The following is a 23,614-nucleotide window of genomic DNA, read 5'->3' on the forward strand; positions in this document are numbered from 1 at the left end:
GTATATTCTCAGCTCCGACTATTGCATTTCTAGCTCTCTGATTGGCTCAAAAACTCCGACTATGAGCCATTAGTCGGAGTTTTACCTTGTATGGAAAACAGTGCGCCAAGTTTAAAAATTTTCCGCTCTGTAAAATTGTTCAAATAAAATTCGGCGGCAAAAACCCGATTAAGAATATACTAAAACAATTATTCCATTCGACCTTGTTAGATATGAAGTGATCATAACCAACTCGCGCTACGCGCTCGTTGGTTATTTATCACTTCATATCCAACGCGGTTTCATGGAATAATTGTTAATTAAACCTTTAGAGCTGGCTATCAAGCCATACCAAAAATTTTGAAATAAAATAAACTGCCGATTTTTTCACGGCCACTAAATGCGAGCGTCCTAATCATCTTTTGGAAGCTACAAGTCAAGGCGAATTTTGTTTTTCGTCAATTTATTTTTTTTCTCGGTTTCAGGACAAAAAGCGCTAAAAAAGCGTGTCTGCGTTTTGCCACATTCAATTGCAGTAAAAAGTTACAGAACATTTTCGAAACAGGATTTTAAAAATGTGAAGCGATCGTACAAAAAATGCTCTCGGAGAAAAAATATTTCGAAATAAACAATTCGCAGACACGTGTTTGTTTTTTATATGTTATTCTAGCTACTGTCCAAATTTGAGGGCAATCAAACAAATCCCCTTTGAGTTGTAACTCTTTAAAGTGTCTGCTTCAAGCGAAAACATTGGAGATTACTCTTCGACCATTACTTTGAACCAAAAATCCACATTTGAAGAGAATTGCCGATCTGAAGGTATACTGCAACCTTAATTGAAGATTAAATAATGATTGGCGTACATGAAGATCAGTTTTTCCTGTACACGTACTTTTGACCGGAAAAATCCAGCTTGTTTTCCAAAAAAATAACCACTTTTTTTAAGAATTTTCAGCTCAAATCGTCCAAAAGTTAAAAGGATAACAATAACGTGGACGTTGTTATTTAACAGGTGTATGCAGTATGGACAAAAGAAAGCACGTTTTTTGTTAGTATGATTGACATTAATTTTGCTAATAATTTATTGCTGTGAAGTTTATGATTCAACGCACTAAGCCATTTTGCTAATAACATTGACAGCTGCAGGTTACTGAGATAAGTATTCAACGACCTTACAGAGGAAACCCGTCGTGCTATAACCGCATATTCTACCGCATGTCTACACATTCATCTGCATTGAAAACAGGTGAGCTAGAAAAATATAATAGACGTAGTATTAGGGTATATACGAGCCATCTCAAGCAGTAAAATTTCTGGTGCTATTTTATCTTAGGACACTCCTAAGCATCTGGTTTACAAAGCTTATTCCTTTTCGTTCAAAATTCTATGCCATGACAGAGTTTTACACCGCCAGTAACTTGATGACGAGTCACGATGGCGAAAATAGCAAGATGTCCTACTTTCATAAAATCGTAAAGTTCGGAACGTAACAACCTTTGTTAAGTTCAAGCCTTTCGCTATCCGCTCCCGCACTATTTGGTCCAATTCACCTTCATAACATGACTTGGGCGGTTTTCAATGTATTGCGATACGAAAGGGGTGAATCATGTCTCTTCGCTGAGCTGCTAATAACCGTGAAATTTTATCGCTTCCTTCAGCGAGTCGTCTACGTTGGGAACTTACCTTCAACTCGAAGTGAAAGGGACTGGCAAAATTTGCAAAGATTGCAGAGGCTGAGATACTTAAGATAAAAATATAGGCAATGATTCAAGTTGCCAAACAATCTCTAATACTCAAGAAACGATTTCGTTTAACAATGATTAGACTATATGAGCCCGAGTATGCTAGAATGGAAAACAAGAATAGGAACACTAATCAGACTGATTCGAGAATTCTTCACAGAACACGCCAAGTGTCTTACAATTTCAGTTTATTTTCACGTCACCGGGTATTGGAATCTTTGTTGCTGTAGATAAGAATGACAAAAAATGTAAGCTCGAGAAGGCATTGCCTCGTTCGTCTTGATTTCCGGCGTGCAGCTATTAGCCCCAATAGACGAATTCGGCTAAGGTGTTTGCATTCTTGTTGCCACCCAATTCATGCCATGAGATGATGATTCATTTGGGAGGTTACAATTGCTCCGTTTGTACTTACTCCCATATTGCAATCAGTTGCGTGTAACAAATTGCGCTTAACCCTCCACATGGAACGTTACGCGGTCTGAAAAGTGTGCAACAACGATGTAAACACGCAAGCCGAATCCTCCACTGTCTCGAATAGCTGAAGCTTCTTTCAAGGACGTGACATGACGGCCAAAGTCAACCCTGCCTGTCACGTGAACATATTCTGTGGATAGAATTTCCAGATGGTAAGATTAGATTAGACTCCCAGGTTCACAAGGCCAGTGTTAAATCAATGTTTCATCGGATGAATCTTCAGTTTATCAAATCAGTACTTATCGTTGCATACAGTATTACGGGCCGAATCATACATATAATCGTATAAAATAACCCGATCGATTTGCTCCCATAAAGAAGAGAATTGAAAAAAAAAAAAAAAAAAAAAAAAAGAATTAAAAAGAAGAAATGAATTTCGAAATTCGGAAAACCCAACTTTGCAGTGTTGATTACAACCAAGTCACTGGGAACACAATATTTGGAAAATTACAGTACAACACAATACACAAAACTTATATGATTGGTGTTCCACTTTGGTTCACCAGTCAGGCGCCCAGTAAGGTGGGCAAAATGTAAAACACAATTTATTATTTTCTAACAATGACAGCAGTTTTCACTTTGTAATGCTTCAATTACTACTATTAACTTCGATTAGCACGTCTGAAAATGGTTAAATAGCGGTCTCTATAACACTTCACATCGCGATAAAGGAGTTCAGCCCGGGGGCTCAGTCCGGGGGCTCAGTCACGGCATTTTGAGTTAATTTGGCCGTGGACAAAATTAATTTTATATACCTTTATACTGAAGGTGGGAGGCGCGGTGGCCTCATGGTTAGTGCGCTGGTCTCCGGATCGAGCCGTCCGGGTTCGAGCCCTGGCCGGGGACATTATGCTGTGTTCTTGGGCAAGACACTTTACTCTCACAGTGCCTCTCTCCACCCAGGTGTATAAATGGGTACTGGCGAACTTAATGCTGGGGGTAACCCTGCGATGGACTAGCATCCCGTCCAGGGGGGAGTAGAAATACTCCTAGTCGCTTCATGCTACAGAAACCGGGATAAGCTCCGGCCTGATGGGCCACTTGGCTCGCATGCAGACTTTACCTTACCTTACCTTATACTGAAGGTAACCTGAAAATAATACTTTACTAAGATAGAAAAACACCAAAGAGATACTAATAAACCATAAAGAAACAAGGATGGTTAAGGATGCAAATGATTGACGTGGATTACAAACTTTTCAAGATGCGATATCGTGACACAGCTCCTTTAACCCAAGCTGCCTCGAATTTCAAAACGCTGTACTTGTGAAACGAAGACTTCCATCGAAGCCAGCATTTCCCAGGTAACTAAGTGTATGTAGAGAATACTCTAAAAGAACAGCTATCGTAGAATTCACAGTGGTAAGTAGATTAACTAAGAACTCTTTAGCCTCTTATCGTTTAGCAAACGTGCTTTTCTCCAGCCCTGACTGATGGGTAATCAGTGGACCACAAATAGCACTGACAAAAATATTTAGTCACTGACTATTTCCTATCATCAATACTGAACTAATTACAGACGACTCGTTGATTACTCATTTACCCAATGGATCATTGATTAGTTACGTCTGGTTGTGGTTGATTTGAGTATTTTCCAGAATATTTGCTTTCACCGCAAAATTGGGCTCAACGGAGCCAGACGCGAGTAAACTGATGTTCTTCAATGGTTCGGATTAAATCACAGCGATCTTCATCAAGCCTGACTCCGTAACCTTACAAATACTTCCGATAAGCCGTGTTGAAAATATTATATTCTGCTATCACCTGAAATGTTTTAGGATTACACAGTTCATTTATTCGTGGACTGAAGATGAAAAGAGTTCGCTTAAACCGTCACGTCGAGGTAAAATGCAAAGCGAACTCTTTTTCTTTCGTGAATGTTTGGACCAACGCTTCCGATTCAGGGTTGCCTAAGGCCATTCTTATCCAAGAGACCTTGTTGTCTACAGTTCTACACAACAGGGCGTTAAATAATCAAAACTCATTTCATCTTCTCGTTAGCCCGGGTTGAAATTCAGCCCAGGTAAAACTGTCTCCATGTATACTAATCGTCTATTTATTTCAAGTGGGTTTCAGTGTTTAGAAACCGGGCAGAAATCTTAGTTTCCAGCCTGAACAGAGAAAATCGCCCTCTCATTACATTTTTCCGACAGTGACTCATAACCCGGCCTGGTTTTTTTCGTTCCCTTGGCCAAAGAACAGCTTTGAAGATTAGCCTAAGTTAGCAGGGGGCACACAAGGCACCACTCGACCATTGCAGTTGTAATGACACATAACAAGCGATTTATTTAGTGTGAACTGTCTCAGAAGTCTCTGAGATTAACGCACTTTGTCTTATAAACCCTAACGCATTTTTTCTTGTGTTTCTCTGCAGAAAAGCTGAATAACAGTGTAACATATATTGGGCAATGTCTACTCAATCGTCAGGAAACGGTAAGCGACTCGACATTTCAGGCACGCACGGCATAAAAAGCAGATATATCGGAATTAACTAGTTCGGATCGCGTACAAATCAAGGGACGATCGAATGAGACATTTTGATCTCTTTCTCGATCAAGATTAATTTAGATTAATCTACAACCTCTCGCCTGCCGTGCACAATCAAAATGTATAGGTCTATCAAGATTGGTTGAGAAGTATTCCCCAGTGTGTGACCTTTCAAATGTAAGGTATCGAGCACTACATGTGGTACTGTTTAAGGTGATTCCTTAGTATTGCATTGCGCATCCCTACTGCGCACGATTTTCGCGTCATTAGCGCGCGCATATGAGCGCCTGCGCGTACAAAACGTAAGAGATTTCCCTGAAATTAAGCTCGATAGCGAAATTAAATAAATGCTCCTTTTCTCTTAAACGAGTACGGTGACCCCCACCTTTTATCTCATAATTTCAATGAGAACAATATCCTCAATAACTGAGAAAAAAATTAGCAGAAATCTATGGCTACTTTTTTGGCAAGTGAAATAAATACAACTGAGGAAGACATAACGGGCCTAACAGCGCATGTCCAAATTATGTTTCCCTTCAGTGGATAAAAAAATGCAGGGTATTTGAAGACATTTTTTCTGGGACGTAGATAAATAAGCAATCAGAGAAAGTCAAACTCTGTGTGATATACCACGCTGCATTGAAAAATAATCGAGCTTATTTGTTACGCACGGAGATTACCAAAAGTCGCCTAAATAACCGTATTTGTACGTTTTGTGGCATGAAAACAAGCACGGTGACTCCCTCTTTTTACTACGTTTTTAACATCTGCTTGTCCTGTAACAACGGCACACCAAGTTTCATCGGAAATCTATGACGGGTTCTTTTACTAGGGAATCACCTTAATACGCTGTGCAAGGTGGTTCTGTGGATGAAACACTAGTGTGTAACCATTCAAATCAAAGTTACTGAGCAGAACTTTCATGTGGTTTAGTGTATTATGCTGCACCAGGTGCTATAAGCGTTTGGAGTCTGCGGATGTAACCGGTATGGGAAACCTTCCCAATGGAAGCTACTGAGTACTACTGCCTTGTGGTACTGTTTATTACGCTGTACAAAGTACAAAGTGGTTATAGCGTTTAGATCTGTGAATGAAACCTATGTTTGACCTTTCAAATCAAAGCTATTAAGGAGTGTTATGTGGTACTGTTTATCATGCTGTACCATTCAGGTGCTTCAAGCGTTTGATTCTGCGAAAGATACCCTTTTGTGTTACCTTTCAAATGGAAGCTACTGAGCAGTAATTTCATGTGGTACTTTTTATTAAGCTACACAAGTTGGTTCTAACTTCTAAGTCTATGGCTAAATCTTTATATCTATTGTGTGACCATTCACATCAAAGTTGGTGAGCAGTATTTTTATGTAGGACTGTATAACTGTTATTCTGTCTATAGTAGCTTTAATTTAACTGGTGAACCTACTGTATGGGTGAACCCTTGTTCCGTTAGACAGTAATTACAATTTCATGTAGGTCTCTTGATAAGCACTGAACCATTGACGTTTGGTTACATCCCTTTTTAGCATCTTCAGCAACTCCATCAGAGCAAGGGGGATATTCCGTTAGCGTCAAGGTGTCTTTCGCTATCCTGCACTCTATCATCATTTTACTGGCCCTAGTCGGAAACGTTTTGGTGATATATATTCTGTACAGGAAGCTGGAAACCAGACGATTAACAAGCTTTATGTACGTGAACTTGGCTGTGGCCGACCTGCTTGTAACCGTAATTGTGCTGCCACAGTCCATGCAGTCCATTCTTATGAACGGCAAATGGATTGATGGAGGGTTTGGCTTGTTCCTAGTTAAGCTAGTCTATTTCTTATTCTTCGTCGTTCTGACGGCGTCCATCTTCTCCTTAACGGCAGTGTCATTTGATTTCTTCTGCGCTATGGTCCTGCCCATGCACAATTTCCCTCGGTTCAGGAACAAGAAAGTTCTGGTTCCGGTCATTTGGATCTCTTCAATGTGCCTAATGATTCCCTGGCTAATTATCGTTGGAGTCAAAGACTCGCGCATAGAATTCAAGTTTTCACGGCTCGGCCCTGTTCAAGCATCTCTACGCGGAGTTTACCTTTATCTCGTCATCGCCAGTTACGTGATTCCTCTAACTACAATGAGCGTTCTTTACGGCCATGTTTGTCAAAAACTACGCACGCACAAAGCACCGGGAGTTACCATAAACAATCGCGCCACACACCGAGCCAACGCCACCAAACGCAAAATCATTCACATGTCAATCGCAATCGTCGTGGTATTTGCACTTTGTTGGCTTCCAGCACACGTGTATCACATGATTTTGGCCATCGATCTCAACTTGCACTTCTCGCTGCCTAACTACATCATGCTGACGTGTTATTGGTGCGGTCACGCCAACAGCGCAATCAACCCGTGGCTCTTGATATACTTCAAGAAGAGATTTCGTGTGGTATTTCGAAGGATGATAACACACTCATTAAGTCGCATGTCGGTTTCCAGCAAAACGAACGCGAGTGTGAAAAATCCAGCTCGGGAGTTTATGCTCGTTCCAGTCACAGAGGTGTACCAATTCAACAGCAGTGTGTGAAACACATACCATTTCAAACTAACACTGTCGTTGTCAACACGGCTAGTGCTTTTAGAAACGTTTTTCTCGCTTTCTTCCACCATGGCAAAAAAAGAAATAAACCTTTCCAGGGGAAATCGCAGTTATGAACTATCAATGGGAAAATGCTCTGTAACAGCTGAAAGGTGTCTGCATGATGGTCTTGGACATAAACCTCAAACTTCATACAAGCTGGCTACAAAACATTGAATTTGGAACTTTCCTGTCACACGTACAAAGCCAGCGATAAATTGAGGTGTTAATATCTAAACTTATATCAGTATCAATACTGATTTACATCACATTGCTTTTAATTAATGTTAAGATCACTAACAGTAATATTAATATAAATTTAATGTCAGCCACATATCTTGCACTAGTCTTGCACATCTTCCAAAAAAGAGCAGAGAAGTTTTTCCAACGAGTTTTTTACAGGGGTGCTAAGTTGTAGAACAGCCTTTCTCATGAACCCCGATCTACGGTTTCTTTAAGTGAATTTGAAGGTAAACATCGTTATTACAGCTTTGAATGAGACACGGCATCCTTGAAAAGGAGCTTTAGTAATATAATAGGTTTTTATTCTTATAATACTGTATTAATTATTAGTTAGTTTAGTTATGCAGACTTAGATTACTATACTTTTAAATTATGCAAAAAAAATTTTTACCGTGTATTAATAAAGTTATCGACTCGACTAACTCAACTCAAGAAATAATAGTCATCGCGAATAACAAAAGAATAATTACCAGTGATATCAAGAAATATTATGCAAAGCTCTTCCATCGAGACGAAAATATATTTATCAGAATGTATAATCACGAGACCTCACGTGTCGTATAGACTCCTCGAGAAGTACGTGTATCTGAGAACAAATAACGGGGATGAAGTACTCAAATATCTGACTTCTGACGTCATCTCGGAAACAGAATGAAACAATCATCAATCATAACAATAGAATCATTTATTATAATATTGCTGATAAATTTCCAATATGAGTTGTGTAAGTATTTAAAGAAAAAAATTCCTTTGAGGATGATCGTCTATTGACATTATGAAAAGAAATAAATGTTGATTACCTTTTGGTGCTTACAGTGTTAATATTCTTAGTGATCTACAGGAATATCTTCATGCTTAATGATTTTGTTATGTTTTTTGTACATGGAATGCCACACCAGTAAATTTTGCCCTTCCCTGTCACGTTTGACATAACAGGGGAACTCTGTTAAATGCGCGCGGAGATGTAGTGTCCTTCGCCGATATCAAACCACACTTTTCATTGAAAACTGTGTGACGCCAAAATAATAGCTGCATCGATCTCGTCCCCAGATCCCGCGCGTTTTCCGTCAGGGTGACCAAACGCGAGACGCTCTGATCGAAATCAAAAACCGAAACCAGAAATCCTGATTCCGGTTTGAAAATGCGCCTGCGTTCAAGTTCAATAACGGTTTCTCAACACGCGTAGAGAAAGTAGCCGCTGTGACTCATGCTGGCTCACATTCCGATTTCTCCCAGGTCAGTTTTCTTGGTGCTGACCAAAAGAATCGCGGCCTCTGGGAACGAGATTGCAGCTGCATAGGACACAAAGGCAGTTCGGATGTTCTCCCTTGGTTTTATGGAATAAGTTGAGCAGTCTCTACTAATTTACTACCAGTTTCGTGGTTTTATCCTTTGATAACAGCGATTGGTCTTAGTTTAATCGCTTTTTGACTGATTCCTGCATCATGACCTAAACAAAAACAAAAACAAAAGTTGTTATCTAGCAACAACAAAGGTTTAAAAGTGACTAAAAATGATAATACATCTGTTTTGTGTAAAACTACAAGAAGACATCTTTCTCGCATCAACTTGGTCCTTCGAACCGGAAAGGAACCTCTATAACGCAAGGACAAGACAACAGTTTTTAAGGTTCAAGTTGCTGCGCACGAGGGAATGAGAGAGTTTCATAAAGCCGTGTGTCTGTTAGTGTTATCGATTAGTTTACACCGTCCAAAAAGTCACACTGGTTTGAACTAATTGAGGGTAGAAGTTCATGACAAGTACTCTATACAGGCGTGACTGCATCCTTCGGCATACACAAAGTGCAAAACGTCTTTGAGACAGCATGGACATAAAATTAAAAATTAATTTACAATGAAAACAATATCATAGTTGTTTCATCGAACCAGAAAAAATAAAAAAAAATAAAAAAATATAAAGAAAAAAGAACTAGGACTCACAGGTATTAACTACATCGGTGACGTTTTTATATGATTCTGGAGCCTAAAAGAAAGGTATGAAAAATTACCACAAATTAGCATGTTTGCTAGGCAAGGCCCTGGTGATTTAAAGACAAAATCATAGGGAATCAGGTCGCCGTTTAACCGTATAAACCACGGCCTCATTTTTGCAGCGAGTTTGAAGTAATATATAAACCACGAGAAACCATGTTTTACCACATTTTCTTCTGCACAACAGGTGTTTGGAAAAGTTGCGAAAAACTGCCTCGAGTGGCTGATATATCTTTTCAACCAAAACTAAAATTGAGAAGTAAAATACAAAAATCTCTGCTGATCAAGATCAGATATTCAAACACCGCCACGGTTATGATTCCCTTTGCTTAAACTTGATGATTTATCATGAATTTAACTAGCGTTTTGAGGAGGGATCTATATATACGGTATATGGGGGGGGGGGGGGGGGGTGGGGGAGATGGTGGATAACAGGATGGTATCCTGAAAAGGAGAGAGTACTAAAAGGAAAACACAACAGGAGAGGTCGATCTAAAATGCCAGAGAGTGTGAAGACATTTTTGCACATGGAACGTTTCTTAACAGAGAACCGCACTTCCCTTAATGAAAAAAAAAAAAAACCAAACAAACAAACAAACAAACAAACAAACAAACGTATTTACCTCTTCCATGACCAATTTGGGGGAAGCCACTCTGATTGAAATTCCCTTTGACTTAAGAGCATCAAGCACCTCTTGATAGTCAAGATTACGCCTGAATACAAAATATAGCCAATGATAAGAATCCAAAGAAAACTGAATGGAAACTTTGCAGATCTACTTAAGTCTAGTAGACATACCAACACTTAAATAGCTCTGGTGGGCAAGATTGTATCTCAAGTATTGTATGAAGAGATCAGCTTCATAGCTTTATTTTTGTCAACTGTGGTTCAGTTGTTTGCGGTTGCCTGAACCATGTGAAGTTGTAGCGACAAATTACACTAAATGGGGAAATAAGAAGCTCTTCTCCTTTGCAAGTCTACTACAAATGGTATAATGTATACATAAACATCTGTCACATTGTCAAGTGCTTACCGTGACTTTGCTCTGGACAATGCTCTTCCCTACAAGAACACAGAAAATAACGCTCTACAAACAAGCCGTCAATTACATATAGCTAACAATGAATACTGTTACTATTTTACAGGAAAACAGCCGCTTACGACTCCCTGGAAAATAAACCGCGCAAGCGGTAAAATTCTGAATAAATACCATCGATGCACTTTTACAAGTGTCTTTTAAACGTAACGCTTCGCACAATAGTCTTTTCAAAACCTTTATGTTAGTCAAGGAATAAAAGTCCCCCTCTTTGTTGAGGTGTATATGTAGGAAGAGGTGACAACTTCTTTACTAAAGAAAGACTTTTCTTGCCACTTCAGCGGGTTTCAATATTAAGGAAATCACTTACCGCCCCGTGGCAAGTCGTACCAAAGGTCTGTTTCATTCCTTTTTCTGTGCCTGTCAGAACATAACTGGAAAACGAAAAACCGGTAGTACACTGAAAATCACGACAGAGAAGCCGAGCAAGTTCCCTAGCTTGCCATTTATCTTTCCTCTTCTTTCAGTAAGAGATTTTTGGTGATCAAGACAGCACGATGGCTGGAGAAGGAGGAGAAGGAGCAAAAACAGAAGGGAAAGGAGAAGCAAGAGGCGACGGCGGAGGTGACAACAGGAGCAGAAGCAATTGCAGCAGCTTGCTCACTTCGTCACAACTTACCTACAGGTTCCCATGGTTCCACCGATAAGTACAGGCTGACCAGTCAACTAAAACCATAAAAAAAAAAAAAAAAAAAAAAAAAAAAAACCACTTCGAAGTCTAGAACGAAAACAAGAAAAATTAACTATTAACTTATCTTTCATAAACCAGTAATAATAATATTGGTGGAGAAAATTGAACACAAAATTCCTGATACAGTTGTTTGTTTTGGATCCGTTAATCGCCTGCTGCCCTCCTGAATTTGAGTGATCTAACAAAACTTAGCGACTTCTCGTACAGCTTCAGAGGTACGGTATAAAATTCTTATGCCTAAACCCTACTCGAGAGTAAGATCATTCGTTATTGTTGCTGTCGCTGACCTGGTAATCTACCGGAATAAGTGGATGATGTGGTGGAAATGCGCGGGTTGATCCCTTTCTGTGCACAAGGAGGGTCTTCTGTTCCCCGTCTAACATCTTATGCGCGAGTTAAGGATATGACTGAAATTGTCACAAAAGCTGCTCTAGTGAAACAGCCAACAGGGATGTGTAATGTCCACTGAAGATAAACTTAACAAATAATCATCATTGTAGCGTTCCTTATTTCTGTAAATACCATTATTTACAAGTAGAGGCTCGGGAAATTTCTCAGCTTTCTCATTTCAGAAAGAAACTTGAAAACAACAGTTTACTAAGATGGAAATACACCTAAGGGAAAATAATGAACCATCCAGGGACAACGATTGTTAAGGATGGAGAAGACTGACACGGATTACAACGAACTTGAAAAATTTAGGTTAAAGTTTTCAAGATGAACAAATTGTGACGTAGGTCCTATAAACACAAGGCATAAATTTACCTGCGTTGGCAGAGTATTCTCCACATTGTCCTTAGGTTATTTTGTTTGTTTGTTTCATCAAAGTTTGTCATTTGCCCGTTTGAACACACCCTAATTAACCTTAACAAGTGCAAGAGGGATACATGTTCCTCGATCTTGGCTATGTTATGTGACACGTCATAAATCACGTGCATGTCCAAATCATCTGGAGTGCTCTTGAACACTTTTCCAAAAGCTTGTCTTGTCAGGAACGTCATAGTTGAGCGGTTCACCCAGGCATAATTCGCCGCGGCAGCCATGCCTTTCAAATAATCTTCTCCTTCTTGTGAGTGGATTCTTGCACAAGCGAGCTGTAATTCGACGAAATAAAGGGGTTATTGTTTTATTCATCACATCGTTCGTTTATTTCATTGCCGACCATAGTAAATGAAACAATAGCGCGTAGAAAACGATAAGTAACGAAAACGAAAGTTACGAGCATGCAACAAAATTTTGGCCAATCAACACGGTATTTCAAATTAAATCATCCAATCGGTGCTGAGCTGACGGCTGTGCGTCATGCAATGGCGAGAAAATTCCGAATGCCCTACAAACAAATTCAATTGGATTTCCAGTCCATGAAAGTTATCAAACATTTACTGTAGAGGAAAAGTATCAAATTGAAACAACATGGATGTTTTAAAACAGACCTGTCTGTCATTAACGTCAATTTTGTCTCTTTTCATTGCTTTCTCCATTGCAACCAGGGCATCTGCAAAACAACGAAAAGGACTTAGAAGCTGTCAGCACCAAATAAACAACGATAGGCTTGGAACAGACCCAAAGATTACTGGTCGAGGACCCTTTATAGGTTACCAAGTTCTAGCTTAAAATTGAAAAGTTATCGATATTATTTCAATTTTGAGCAAGATCTTCAAAGGTTATCGATAACTTTGGCTTCCAATTTAAGGAAAAGCTTGTTCGAGTGACTGTTGTCCTCTGCAAACTCTCGTGGCAGTCGATGCTTTAAAGAAGCTCAGTCACGGCATTTTGAGTTACTTTTGAGTTACTTTCGCCACGTACAAAATTAGCTTTAAACTGAAGGAAACCTGAAAATAGGAGTTTACCACGATGGAAATACACCAAAGAGCTAAGAATAACCCATAAAGGAACAAAGATGACTAAGGATGGACAAGATTAACACGGATTACAAACGACGACCTTTAGAAATTTAGGCCAAACTTTTCAAGATGCGCAAACCGCGACGTGGTTCCTTTAAACTCTCTAATGGCTTAACTCAGGGTTTTTGTCTCCCGTATGGATAAAAACCCTCTTGAAATCTTACTAGCTTTGCGAACATACGTTACATCACGACCACTTTGATACACATTTTATTGTTCACTAACTAACCAGTAGCTACTTGATGTCCAAGGCCTCTACTGCCACTGTGGATCATCACACAAACCTGTTGAATACACAAACTGTTACTTATTCCAAGAGGGGATGAAGGGTAATCCAAACCTTGTTCACACTGGCGACATAACCACATAAGAAAGACGTTATGTCGTTATTGAAGAGATACCGTGTTGAAATAAATTGTCTGTCTGTCTGTCTGTCTTTCTGTCATTTTGTCTTCATGCCTTCATGCCTTCATGCCTTCAAGTCTTTATGTCTTTATGTCTTTATGTCTTTAATGTCTTTATGTCGACGATGTTCACATTACCGACATTTTTTCTAACAAGTTCGGATTTTCTATTGACCTATCGAAAAACTAAAAAGTTCAACTCAAACAAGGGACTTGACAGTGACATAAACCGTGGGGGCTGTTGTGAAAATCTTTCAGCTCAACGTAAAACTCACTTATACTTGTTGGTAACAATTTCAGCGATACACTACAACAGTAGCTGTGAGTTACTGACGTACATCAACACCACACGAATTCCCACTGGATGATTTTCCTTGATTCTCCTCACCTGTTTTCTAAGCAGTGTATTGATAACGTAAGGTGAAACTCTTTCTTGATCACTGACAGTGCACCGCCTCGTTATCTTAACCAGTTCTTTCTCAGTGTTAATAAAACAAATCCTTGATTACCTGACCCCGATGATCAACTCCCATCTTCTTTGCAGCATATGTGTTATATATTTCATCTACAATTTGAATTTCTGCATAGTGATTTCCAGCTCCAAGAGTACCAAGCTAAACAGTTATATATATAAAAAAAGAACAATTGAATGTAAAGTAATTAAATTAAAATGCGATACAATTATAATTCTACTGCACCTGGAGTACTGTACAGTACTGTGAGTAATATAAGTACTTCGTATAACGTATTGTAAGTAACTGTATGTTCTGGAAGTAGTGCATGTATTTGACTTCGCTTTTGTTCCGGGCAGAAGAAAGTGGCCGTCATAACGGGGTGGCCCTATTAACGAGGTGGCCGTAAGGCGGGGTTCCAGTATTGTAAGTCATTGTATGTTCTGCAAGTAATGCCAGTATTCAATTGTAAGTAGATTATTGTATTGCCAGTGTCTTAGTAACCCGCATTGTAAATGATGTAAGTACTGTTCAGCTATAGTAAGTTGAGTTTTGTAATGTCTCTGGAGTAGGAGACCTACATTATAAGTAATGTATGTAATTACGTGTTTTGCAAATTTAAAAAAAAAAATACAAATAAAATAAAATAAAATGCTCTACATAATCAATAGGGGCGCCCAACGACGGCTTTCTCTTGAATCTTTTAAAAAGCTGTTTTAAGCTATCTGGACTGCCTTTAGAGCTCTGTTGGTTAATTTAAGCTGCGCTAAATTCGGCAGCCAGAACGACATTTTTATCGATACGAAAGCGACAGGTATTAGATTTCTCATATCACGAACGTTCGAGGTGAAAATTCTCTTATCAAAATCGGAGAGGCTAGGATTTAAAACCTTCTGAACATTACCGAAACGATCCTTTGGTTGCCCCTGAATGAGGCCTAATCCAGGGAATCTATTATCAAAAAAATATGTCATAAATTGCATTTTATGTATGTAGGTATTTTCCCAAGCTCATCCTACATGTACAGTAGGAACTAAGTTACTTTTTCCCTCATGAGCATCTATTGCAAAGAATATGTCGAAAATCTCTCTGAAATCCATCTCTTTCATAGCAGAAGTACTAACAGATGAAAACAGTACTTTGCATTTCTATGAGGGAGGTTCACATACCTGCGGTAAGCCTCTTTTCTTAGCTCTAGGGCTAACTTTATCAGGGTCAGCTTGTAACATCCGGCCATACTCTTCACAGTGCTCCTTGTCTTCAGCCCATGCGTAACCTCAAACAAAATATTCCGCAATGTCTGGGTGACTAGGTAAAGACTTGATGCTCAGTCAACGGTTTTGCTTTTCGCTGCCGTCAGTCACCTAAGGGGTACGGACCTCTCGGGAAACAGAAGTTAACCTCAGCTGGTTGAAAACACTGTGGGTCGCATATGTGGGTTGTGATTGGCAGATTTCGATCCATTTGTTTGTTTCCTTTTTCACAGTTTAATGCTCTTTGCTTGTCGTAGTAAGTATACTTGATGGCAGCCAAAAACTATATGATCGTTAATTAGGTTTTGAACTTCAGAGTTTCTGTGTTATTGAAAGGCGTAACATTCATGCATTCCCCGCCCCCCCCCCCCCCTTCCCCCTTATTCATGTCTGCTCCTTTGCTGTCAAGATATTAAAAAGGTTCCAGTGTATGTAATATATAATACATTAAAATACCTTCTCTAAGGGACCAATCCATTCCCATTGAAAGAGCTTCCTCCAAATCTCTGAACAAAAAAAAAGAGCTACATGAACATGTATGTATAGTTGTTCCGATCTGGTCCACTCAAGAGGTTTGACTTGTAAGTTAAAAAAAAAAAAAAAATCAACATCATGAGACAAGTTTGGGTGTTTGTAACAGTGGTTGCATACAAAAGGACTGGCTCATTTAAAGAAGGTCACTCCAAAAGGCTCACTTTTTTGTCTTCACCATAGCATAGTGAAGGCATACCTGAAGGTGGCCGCCATTTTGAAACTGAAGTTGGCAGCCAGGTCGTGTTTATGTGACGTCATTCCGTCCGACTCAAAATTGGCGGGAACGACAAAAACTGGCAACTGACTTTGCATCCTTCACAAGGTCACCAAAATGCATTTTTTCCAAGCGATTACCCACTTAACTATCTTCACTGCTATCATTTTCGGAAACTGGAGCATGTTTGACCCAAAATAATAAGGCTCAAGAGCAGCCATAACCCACAGTGATAGTTAAAAGGCGTGTAGGAAGCCATTCGGACAAACTCAAGTGGACGGAATGACGTCACGAAAACGCCGCCTGGCTGCTGAGTACTGTTCAAAATAGCAGCAAAGATGTCGAATTTTGGACTTCTTTGGAGACAAATTTCATATGGAAAACCTGCACTTTAGAGGCTGAAACTTCGGTGAGTGGCTAACTTAGTGCGAGGTTTTTATTAGCGTTGAGAAAAAAAATATACGTTTTCTGGAAAGACTCTCTCTGGTCTGAACCCCATGTACAGAATGTTCTTAAAACTTTGCCAAAAGTTGCATATTATCCTGCTTATTGCAGTAAGGACACTCGAACCATGAACACTTGACATATTTTCGTACATTTTTTATGACCATAGAATAAAGCCTCTTCATATAATGTGCAACGTTAGCATTTTCTAAAATGTAAACACACTAAATACTCTTGCTAGAAGGAAGAGCCCGCACTCTATGGTCACTAAAAGGAATGTTCAAAAAATTATCCCGTGTTCACGGTTCGAGTGTTATCACTGTAAAATTTGATAATAATAAATTGGTTTCACTGTGCCGTTGATGAAATATACATGTAAGTACTTAACGACAAGATTTAGGGTATTTTTAGCAGGTCACACTGTACATGTAGCTATGGTAGCCTGTTATGTCACAAAAACGAGACAAATGTGTTCACCAATGATTGGGCAGTTTTTTGATACCATGATTGTGACATCAACTGACAAAGAGTGGTTAGAAGCACTCATCAAAATCTTGGAAAAGAAACTCATCAAAGTCTTGGAAAAAGTACGAAACTGTTTTTAGCCACCCTAAATATTACAGGATATAACAGCAGTAGTTTCAATCTTACTTTGCTCCCATAGGAATGACACCTTTGGAGCCAACACCAACAGGAATGTGATCAAAAAGTGACTGCAATTATAACAAAAAAGTAAAAAGCTAGAAATTGTAGTATGTACCCTTATTAAGAGAAAGAGATATCTTTCAACCACCATTACTATGGCTGCTACATGTACATATAGGCATACAGTAACAAACTGACCCACAAATGAGAAAAAAAAATTCAAGTATAGTGTATGCAGAGTATAAAGAAGTTTCTATTTCTACTGACAGTCTATTAAAAGTAGAATTGAAAACATCTACATGTACTGTTCTCCACAAAATGCTCCCCACTCCACCATTAGTGTACCTTACCAAGGTCTTAAATTAAGCACTTACTTTTTAATACGTCTTTTTATGGAGGGCTTATTATATTATGACCTGAATGAAGGAATTATTCATGAACCAAATTTTCCACACAATACCATTTGATTACATTTTTAATATCATGTGTGACAAATAACACTTACAATCATGGGTTTTTGACTTGTTTTAGTGTCGACAAATTTCGCGCCAAATGTTGCGATGGCAATTCTATAATACATGTATTATAGATTAACACTGAAATTTCCCACTAAAATTAAGGAGTCGTAATTTGTCACCCATGAAATTATCCTGAGAAATCTGGACAATAGTCATTAATCAAATAGTACTTTCATACTTGGGGACATTCTGAAGATTTCCAAAGGTATTTCAAACCTAAACCCAGTCCCATGTACATGGTTGTACAGTGTATTTCAGCATACAGAGACCTATTCCTTGAAAATTAAAGAATTAGACAAAGCTCGCTGTCATTTACATGGACTTAATATTTCTTTTTCTTGCATTGGTCAGAGCTAACAAATACATTTTTCAAAAGTGTGTCAGTTGAGTTAATATTACATGTAACTGTAACAGCTCAAATTTTGCAGCTGGGCTTGAGATTTGGTTTCATAGGCGTCAGTATGGAAGAGGCCAAAGTTTTTGACCTGAACATGCAAGACTCGCACCTAAGGAGTGAAGGTTGACAGGTGCACACTTACCTGAGCTAGCTGCTCTTTAACTGGCTGCACATCTTTCTCTTCAAGGTTTGTCCTTAGCAGCCTAACACCACAGTTGATATCAAAACCAACACCACCTAACAAGAGTTAAACAAATAGTTTTTTCTACTTAAACTGATTTGCATGAGGAGGTAGTCCATCACTGAATCATTCAGTGGTTTAGGGTGCTGGTTTTATAACCTGAAAGTTCCGAGTTCGAACCCTCCCCAAAGTGCCACTAGATCAATTTTTCTTCTGCAAGATGTCAAAGGTTAGATGTTGAAGATGTTAGAGATAAGATGTTATCCAGTGAGAAAAGGGTCTAGTTATATTTATAGACTGATGGGTTAGTAAGATCCCTGATTCCCTACAGAATAAAATAATTACTCATGTAAGACTTGGAGGCGTGATGTCCTCACAGTTAGTGTGCTCACCCAGTTCAGGTTCGGGTCCAGGTTCAAGCCCTGGCCAGGGACATTGTGTTGTGTCTTGGGCAAGACATTTCACTCTCAAAGTGCCTCTCTCCACCCAGGTGTATAAATGGGTAACAGCAAATTTAATGCTAGGGGGGTAACTCTGTGAGAGACCCATCCAGGGAGGAGTGGAAATGCTCCTAGTTGCTTCATGTTACTGAAACCAGAAATAAGCACAGACCTGATGGGCCACTTGGCTTGTATGCAGTTTTTCCTTTTACCATGTAAGACTTAAAACTATAATTAATTTATGTCGTACCTGGAGACACCACTGCCTCAGGAAGTGACATGTCAAAAGCTGCCATATTACCTGTACAACAAACAACAGAGATTTTGTCAAAAAGCTGCTGACACGTAACTTGTGCATCGCACATGACTAGAGGTACAATCTTGCACATGTCTGAATTTATGAAACTGGTGTTAGTGAGAATCTTGCCCTTGTCAAATATTTATTTACTTATCTTTTTTTATTATTTTATTTTCTTACCAAAGTAGATGATATATTAAACTTCAGAAGAATGTTAGTCTCCCCCTACACCCCCCCCCCCCCCCCCCACTCAATCTCTGATCTTTCTGCTTTTACTTGTCCCTTGGATTGATTTTAGCTAGGCCTAATTACGTATGTAAAAGTCGCAAAAGAGTGTAGCTGACTTGGTGCAAAGGAATGAACTATTCATTGTACAGTTGTGCCACCACTAAATGGGCTGTCTGAATAAATAACTGACCACAAACCCTAATTATTATTAATAATAACTTACCAATGGCAAAACCATAACCTGAATGGACATCAGGTAATCCAACTGATCTCTAAAAGTTGAACAATTAAAAGACTGTCAATACATGGTACAGCTGTATGCATGTCTTTGAAGATTTCAACCTTAATCTGCTTCTAAATGTATTTCTTGGCTATTTTGAATAATGATAATCAACGTTATCCGAAGTTTCCTTAACATTTCCTTCATTCAGGCCACCTTTTGGTGAGAATTTTAATATGCTTTATGAAAAGCGAACAGGATTTTCTATTTGACACTTGTACGTGGTCATTTACATGCATGTACATGTATTGTTTTACTTTCACCGTTTATTGTGTTTGGCAAAATGTTTCTTGGTGAATTTGTTTGTAAAAGGTTATCGTTTTGAGTAAATGATTAGACTTAAGGAGTAAGATAGACGGGACTCAAGAGAACAAGAGCATAGTAAATGATTTATTAATTAGTGCTTTATAAAATTATTTAGAGCTCCACTTTTAGTTAGTAGGTTTCGGCGAATCTACATTTTATTAGTCAGAGTATTTCTCAAAGGTGTCCGGTCAATACACCTAGGGTACTTTTGAATGATTAAAACCTTGTTTGAAATGTTTGTGATGGACAATGGACAGAAGAATTGAGAGGCATTTGAATGCTACAGCTATTATTACACAAATCCAGTTCTTCCATGGTTTTTAACAACAGGGGTAGCTGTAGTATCAACTGTTCCTGGTTTAAGAAATAATATAAAATAAATATATTCTTACACCAACAATGCCAGGTAAAGCTGCCACATTTGCAATCTGTTTCACACCAGGAAGAAATCCTCCAATACCTTCAGAAGAAATGAGGTATATACAAAGTTACTAAATTTAAAACAATTATTACCCAAGTAGGCTATTAAATCTGGCCAGGGTGTGGGCTTGACTTTACGTTTGAGAGCCTGGCCCAGGGCAATGAACAACAAGACAATGCAATCTATACTTAAGAAATAGAAAACATGTAATGTGTTTCTATCTTTCTAAAGACTGTAAAACTTTGTTGAGTAAAGGGTAAAGTCTGCATGCGAGCCAAGTGGCCCATCAGGCCAGAGCTTATCCCGGTTTCTGTAGCATGAAGCGACTAGGAGTATTTCCACTCCCCCCTGGATGGGATGCTAGTCCATCGCAGGGTTACCCCCAGCATTAAGTTCGCCGGTACCCATTTATACACCTGGGTGGAGAGAGGCACTGTGAGAGTAAAGTGTCTTGCCCAAGAACACAACACAATGTCCCCGGCCAGGGCTCGAACCCAGACCGCACGATCCGGAGACGAGCGTACTAACCACGAGGCCACCACGCCTCCCACAAAACTTTGGTGAGTGCACCAATGTTATTATTACATTTATGTCATGCATAATAAATCATGCCGTAATCAATGTATTCTTGAATGTAAATTGATTACTTTTAGAGCTGCTTTATTATCATCATTAAAAATAAATATTATTATTAGTGAGAACAACATTTTAAGTACCTTGGGTTCCAGCCCAGTGTTTTAATTCATCGAACATCAGTTTTTCAAGTGAATCGTTGATATAAAAGATACCCTCAGCCTTTGGGAAAAAAATGACTTAACATTGAGTGAACAATAGCAATAATCACTGACAGTAAATATTTATTTTTATAACTTTATTAATTATAGCTAACTAAAGGTAATATAAAGGATTGTCAAGTGTAATTTCAAATCCCAAGAATTCATGGGTTCCCGGGAAAACTCGCAATTCCAATAAAGACAGGGCCAATTAAACTATACTTTCTAGTCTAGTAAGAAATATAATACCATAACATTTTGAAACAATTACACACAGAATTTATTAAACATGAATCACAAGATGGCTAGTACCCAGGGGATTCAGATTTCAAGTGATTAGGATCATTATTGATAATTCTTTTGCGCATTGGAAATTTTCAATTCTAGGATTTTTGTGGGCAAGAAAATTTGACAAGTATTGTTTGTTTGTTTTTCTATTTCTTGCTGTTGTTGTTTTTGCATTTTTTGCATGGCTTTATTTACAAATGTAGGGGCAGGGGGTTAATATGAATCTAAGTGAAGTTTTAGGAAGTTTAAAGAGAGATTACATGTAAAAGGAAAAAAAGTTTTGGAACATCACCAGACAGATGAATGCCCTTGAAAGGGCACCCCAGGTTGGTGGAAAACTGTTTGGTGTAAATCTACCAATTTTTAACTTCAAATTCTAATGATTTCTAAAACAATGTCAAATCTTCAAAATTTCCTATTTCCAGAAATTTTACTTATACTTTGAGAAAAACTATTTATCCCCAAATATACCCAAAAATCCCCCAAAAAATAACCAAACAGTCCAAAATGTAGATATGTGGGATCAGCAGAGAGATTTTTGATTGCTTGAAATGTGGACAAGATGTTTGCATTAAAACCATAATACCCAGCCAAAATACAGCCTTCATGTTAATCCCATCCTTAGGTAAGGATTTTGGGGGTACTTTGGGGGATATAATAATAATTTGAAGATTCGCTGTAGCACCTCCCTCCACCTCCTACTTAGTTCTGCCAATAAACTAAAGTACTTGTAAGGCCATCCCCTTTTTTTTTTCTTTTATTGTCGAATGCGTTTTCTGATTTTGGGTCGGTCGGTTGGGAAGGGAAAAAAAAAAAAAAATTAAAATTGGAAAAAGAGTCTGGAGCTACGAGGCCTGGTACCTCAGCATAATATCCATGGAGCCTGGAAACAACAAGGTGTGGTTACAAAGTCAACATCACGGCAATGGAGGAAGGAAAAAGTCGACGTCGTTGTTAAAATCAAACGAGAACAGGGAAAAACTAAAAATCTGTATATGTAAGGCAAAAAGTTGCTTATGTTTCAGATTAAAGTGACAATAAATGTGTCATTGCCTTCATTGCCTTCTGTATAACTTTTTTTTTTTTTTTTTGAAAACGCCAAAATCTGGGTTGGTCGGATGACGCTAAACAGAGAAAAAAAAGGGGATGGCCTAACCAAACTTGTTTTACAGTTGTTTTAATGTTAAATGATGGTGTCACATTACATTACAGTGGTTCTGGCATGGGAGTGATACAAGCTCATGGCATTAGCAAAGTTAACTTCATTTTCCATGTTATAAAACTAATTAATGATTCATGCTTTTAACTGTGCATCATCAAGTGATAATGCCCTTTGGAAGTTTAGAGAGCACTCAAGAAGCTAGAGTTGCTCCTGGCTACATCTCAAGCAACTATTAACACTTTCTTTCCTGTTCCCCAAACTTCCTACATGCTTCACATTACCCCATGACGTTAAGCCTAAAGCATAGAATATAACTGTTAATTAACTACAGTTAAGTTATTTTTAGTAACATAATTCTAAAACTTCACACTTGAACACAAATATGGTGTGTAGGCTGAATTGTCATTTCAAGACTATAAAACTGTTACCACTCAAACAACTTTTATGTTATCATTATTTTATTACAGTTGTATGTTCACTTTTTATCTTTAAATATTTGTAGCACAAGGAAGTGTTCTAAAAATTGCCGCTGCTCTGTGGCAAAACAATAAAAGCAGTGAAAAAAAATGTTACGTTTCTATAGTAAATTCAAAGACAAACACAGCTGGACCACAAAATCCATAATGGAAAGGGAGGGAGGGAAAAAAGGTAAAGGGAGGGGAGGGGGGAAGCGAACAAAGAATTTTAATTTTTGGGCCTCGAGCTCATTCCTAGTTGATAAATTAAAAATTTCACTTCAATCTTCCACAAAACAAAATTGGGACGAATATAAAACACCTGAAGCACACTGTAGGCGTAAATCATGTATATGTCTTACACTTCATACAGTGCTTGTTATAATTAATGGTTTTGCTGGGAATTGAAGGCACCTGGATCGAGCTTTACAGAACTTAAAAATTGACTTACCTTCATGTTTGGAACAAAGCCCTTCTTGATAAGAAAGGCATTCTCGTCTAAGCGCTCAATAAAAGAGCACTCGTCTCTGTATGTACGATGCTGAGCCATTGCAGGGCATGCAACGAAATATTTCAGCCCACACGGTCACTACAGACTTGAAATTTAGGGATCTATTTCAACAAATTTATTTGAAGCAAGGCTGTGTGAAGCCACGATTGTTCAGCGGATGCATCCATGTAATCACGAGTGTCGTTCCAATC

At 38.6% G+C, this 23,614-nt stretch overlaps 2 protein-coding genes across 9 annotated transcripts in view; one reads left to right on the forward strand and one right to left on the reverse strand.

Moving 5' to 3' along the window:
• The window catches only part of LOC110060589 (prolactin-releasing peptide receptor-like), a 27,743-nt gene extending 19,403 nt beyond the window's left edge, over positions 1-8,340 (forward strand). For 4 of the 8 annotated variants that reach the window (XM_089281528.1, XM_089281529.1, XM_089281527.1 and 1 more), the window contains exons 2-3: positions 1,120-4,628; positions 6,203-8,340. In XM_089281528.1, the coding sequence (XP_089137654.1) occupies positions 4,604-4,628; positions 6,203-7,242 (1,065 nt within the window). In that variant the 5' untranslated portion in view covers positions 1,120-4,603 and the 3' untranslated portion in view covers positions 7,243-8,340. The remainder of the gene's footprint in view (positions 1-1,119; positions 4,629-6,202) is intronic. The other 4 variants (XM_020767382.2, XM_020767380.2, XM_089281531.1 and 1 more) reach the window with 4 other exon arrangements.
• LOC110060587 (RNA-splicing ligase RtcB homolog) lies at positions 8,202-23,552 on the reverse strand. Its single transcript, XM_089281512.1, has 20 exons — positions 23,364-23,552; positions 20,951-21,029; positions 20,206-20,273; positions 19,451-19,499; positions 18,952-19,002; positions 18,223-18,317; positions 17,172-17,233; positions 15,785-15,834; positions 15,245-15,351; positions 14,133-14,237; positions 13,449-13,503; positions 12,749-12,810; positions 12,203-12,409; positions 11,603-11,698; positions 11,244-11,290; positions 10,935-10,998; positions 10,562-10,590; positions 10,151-10,241; positions 9,477-9,519; positions 8,202-8,986 (listed from the first exon to the last, which is right to left on the reverse strand). The coding sequence occupies exons 1-20, from the start codon at positions 23,460-23,462 to the stop codon at positions 8,922-8,924; spliced, it is 1,524 nt and encodes a 507-aa protein (XP_089137638.1). The 5' UTR covers positions 23,463-23,552; the 3' UTR covers positions 8,202-8,921.
• Between the last annotated feature and the right edge of the window lie 62 nt (positions 23,553-23,614).

The sequence above is a fragment of the Orbicella faveolata genome, unplaced genomic scaffold, assembly GCF_042242905.1.
Source record: "Orbicella faveolata isolate gen_17 unplaced genomic scaffold, um_ofav_v1 contig_48, whole genome shotgun sequence".
NCBI classification, from domain to species: domain Eukaryota; kingdom Metazoa; phylum Cnidaria; class Anthozoa; order Scleractinia; family Merulinidae; genus Orbicella; species Orbicella faveolata.

What these genes read in the sequence shown, in the direction of transcription:
- LOC110060587 (XM_089281512.1), bottom strand. Translation starts at nt 23,462, where the DNA reads ATGGCTCAGCATCGTACATACAGAGACGAGTGCTCTTTTATTGAGCGC. An exon ending in TTGACGTTAATGACAGACAG is followed by an intron (nt 12,410 to 12,748) that starts GTCTGTTTTAAA and finishes GTCGAATTACAG; the next exon opens with CTCGCTTGTGCAAGAATCCA. An exon ending in GGAACCATGGGAACCTGTAG is followed by an intron (nt 10,999 to 11,243) that starts GTAAGTTGTGAC and finishes TTCGTTTTCCAG; the next exon opens with TTATGTTCTGACAGGCACAG.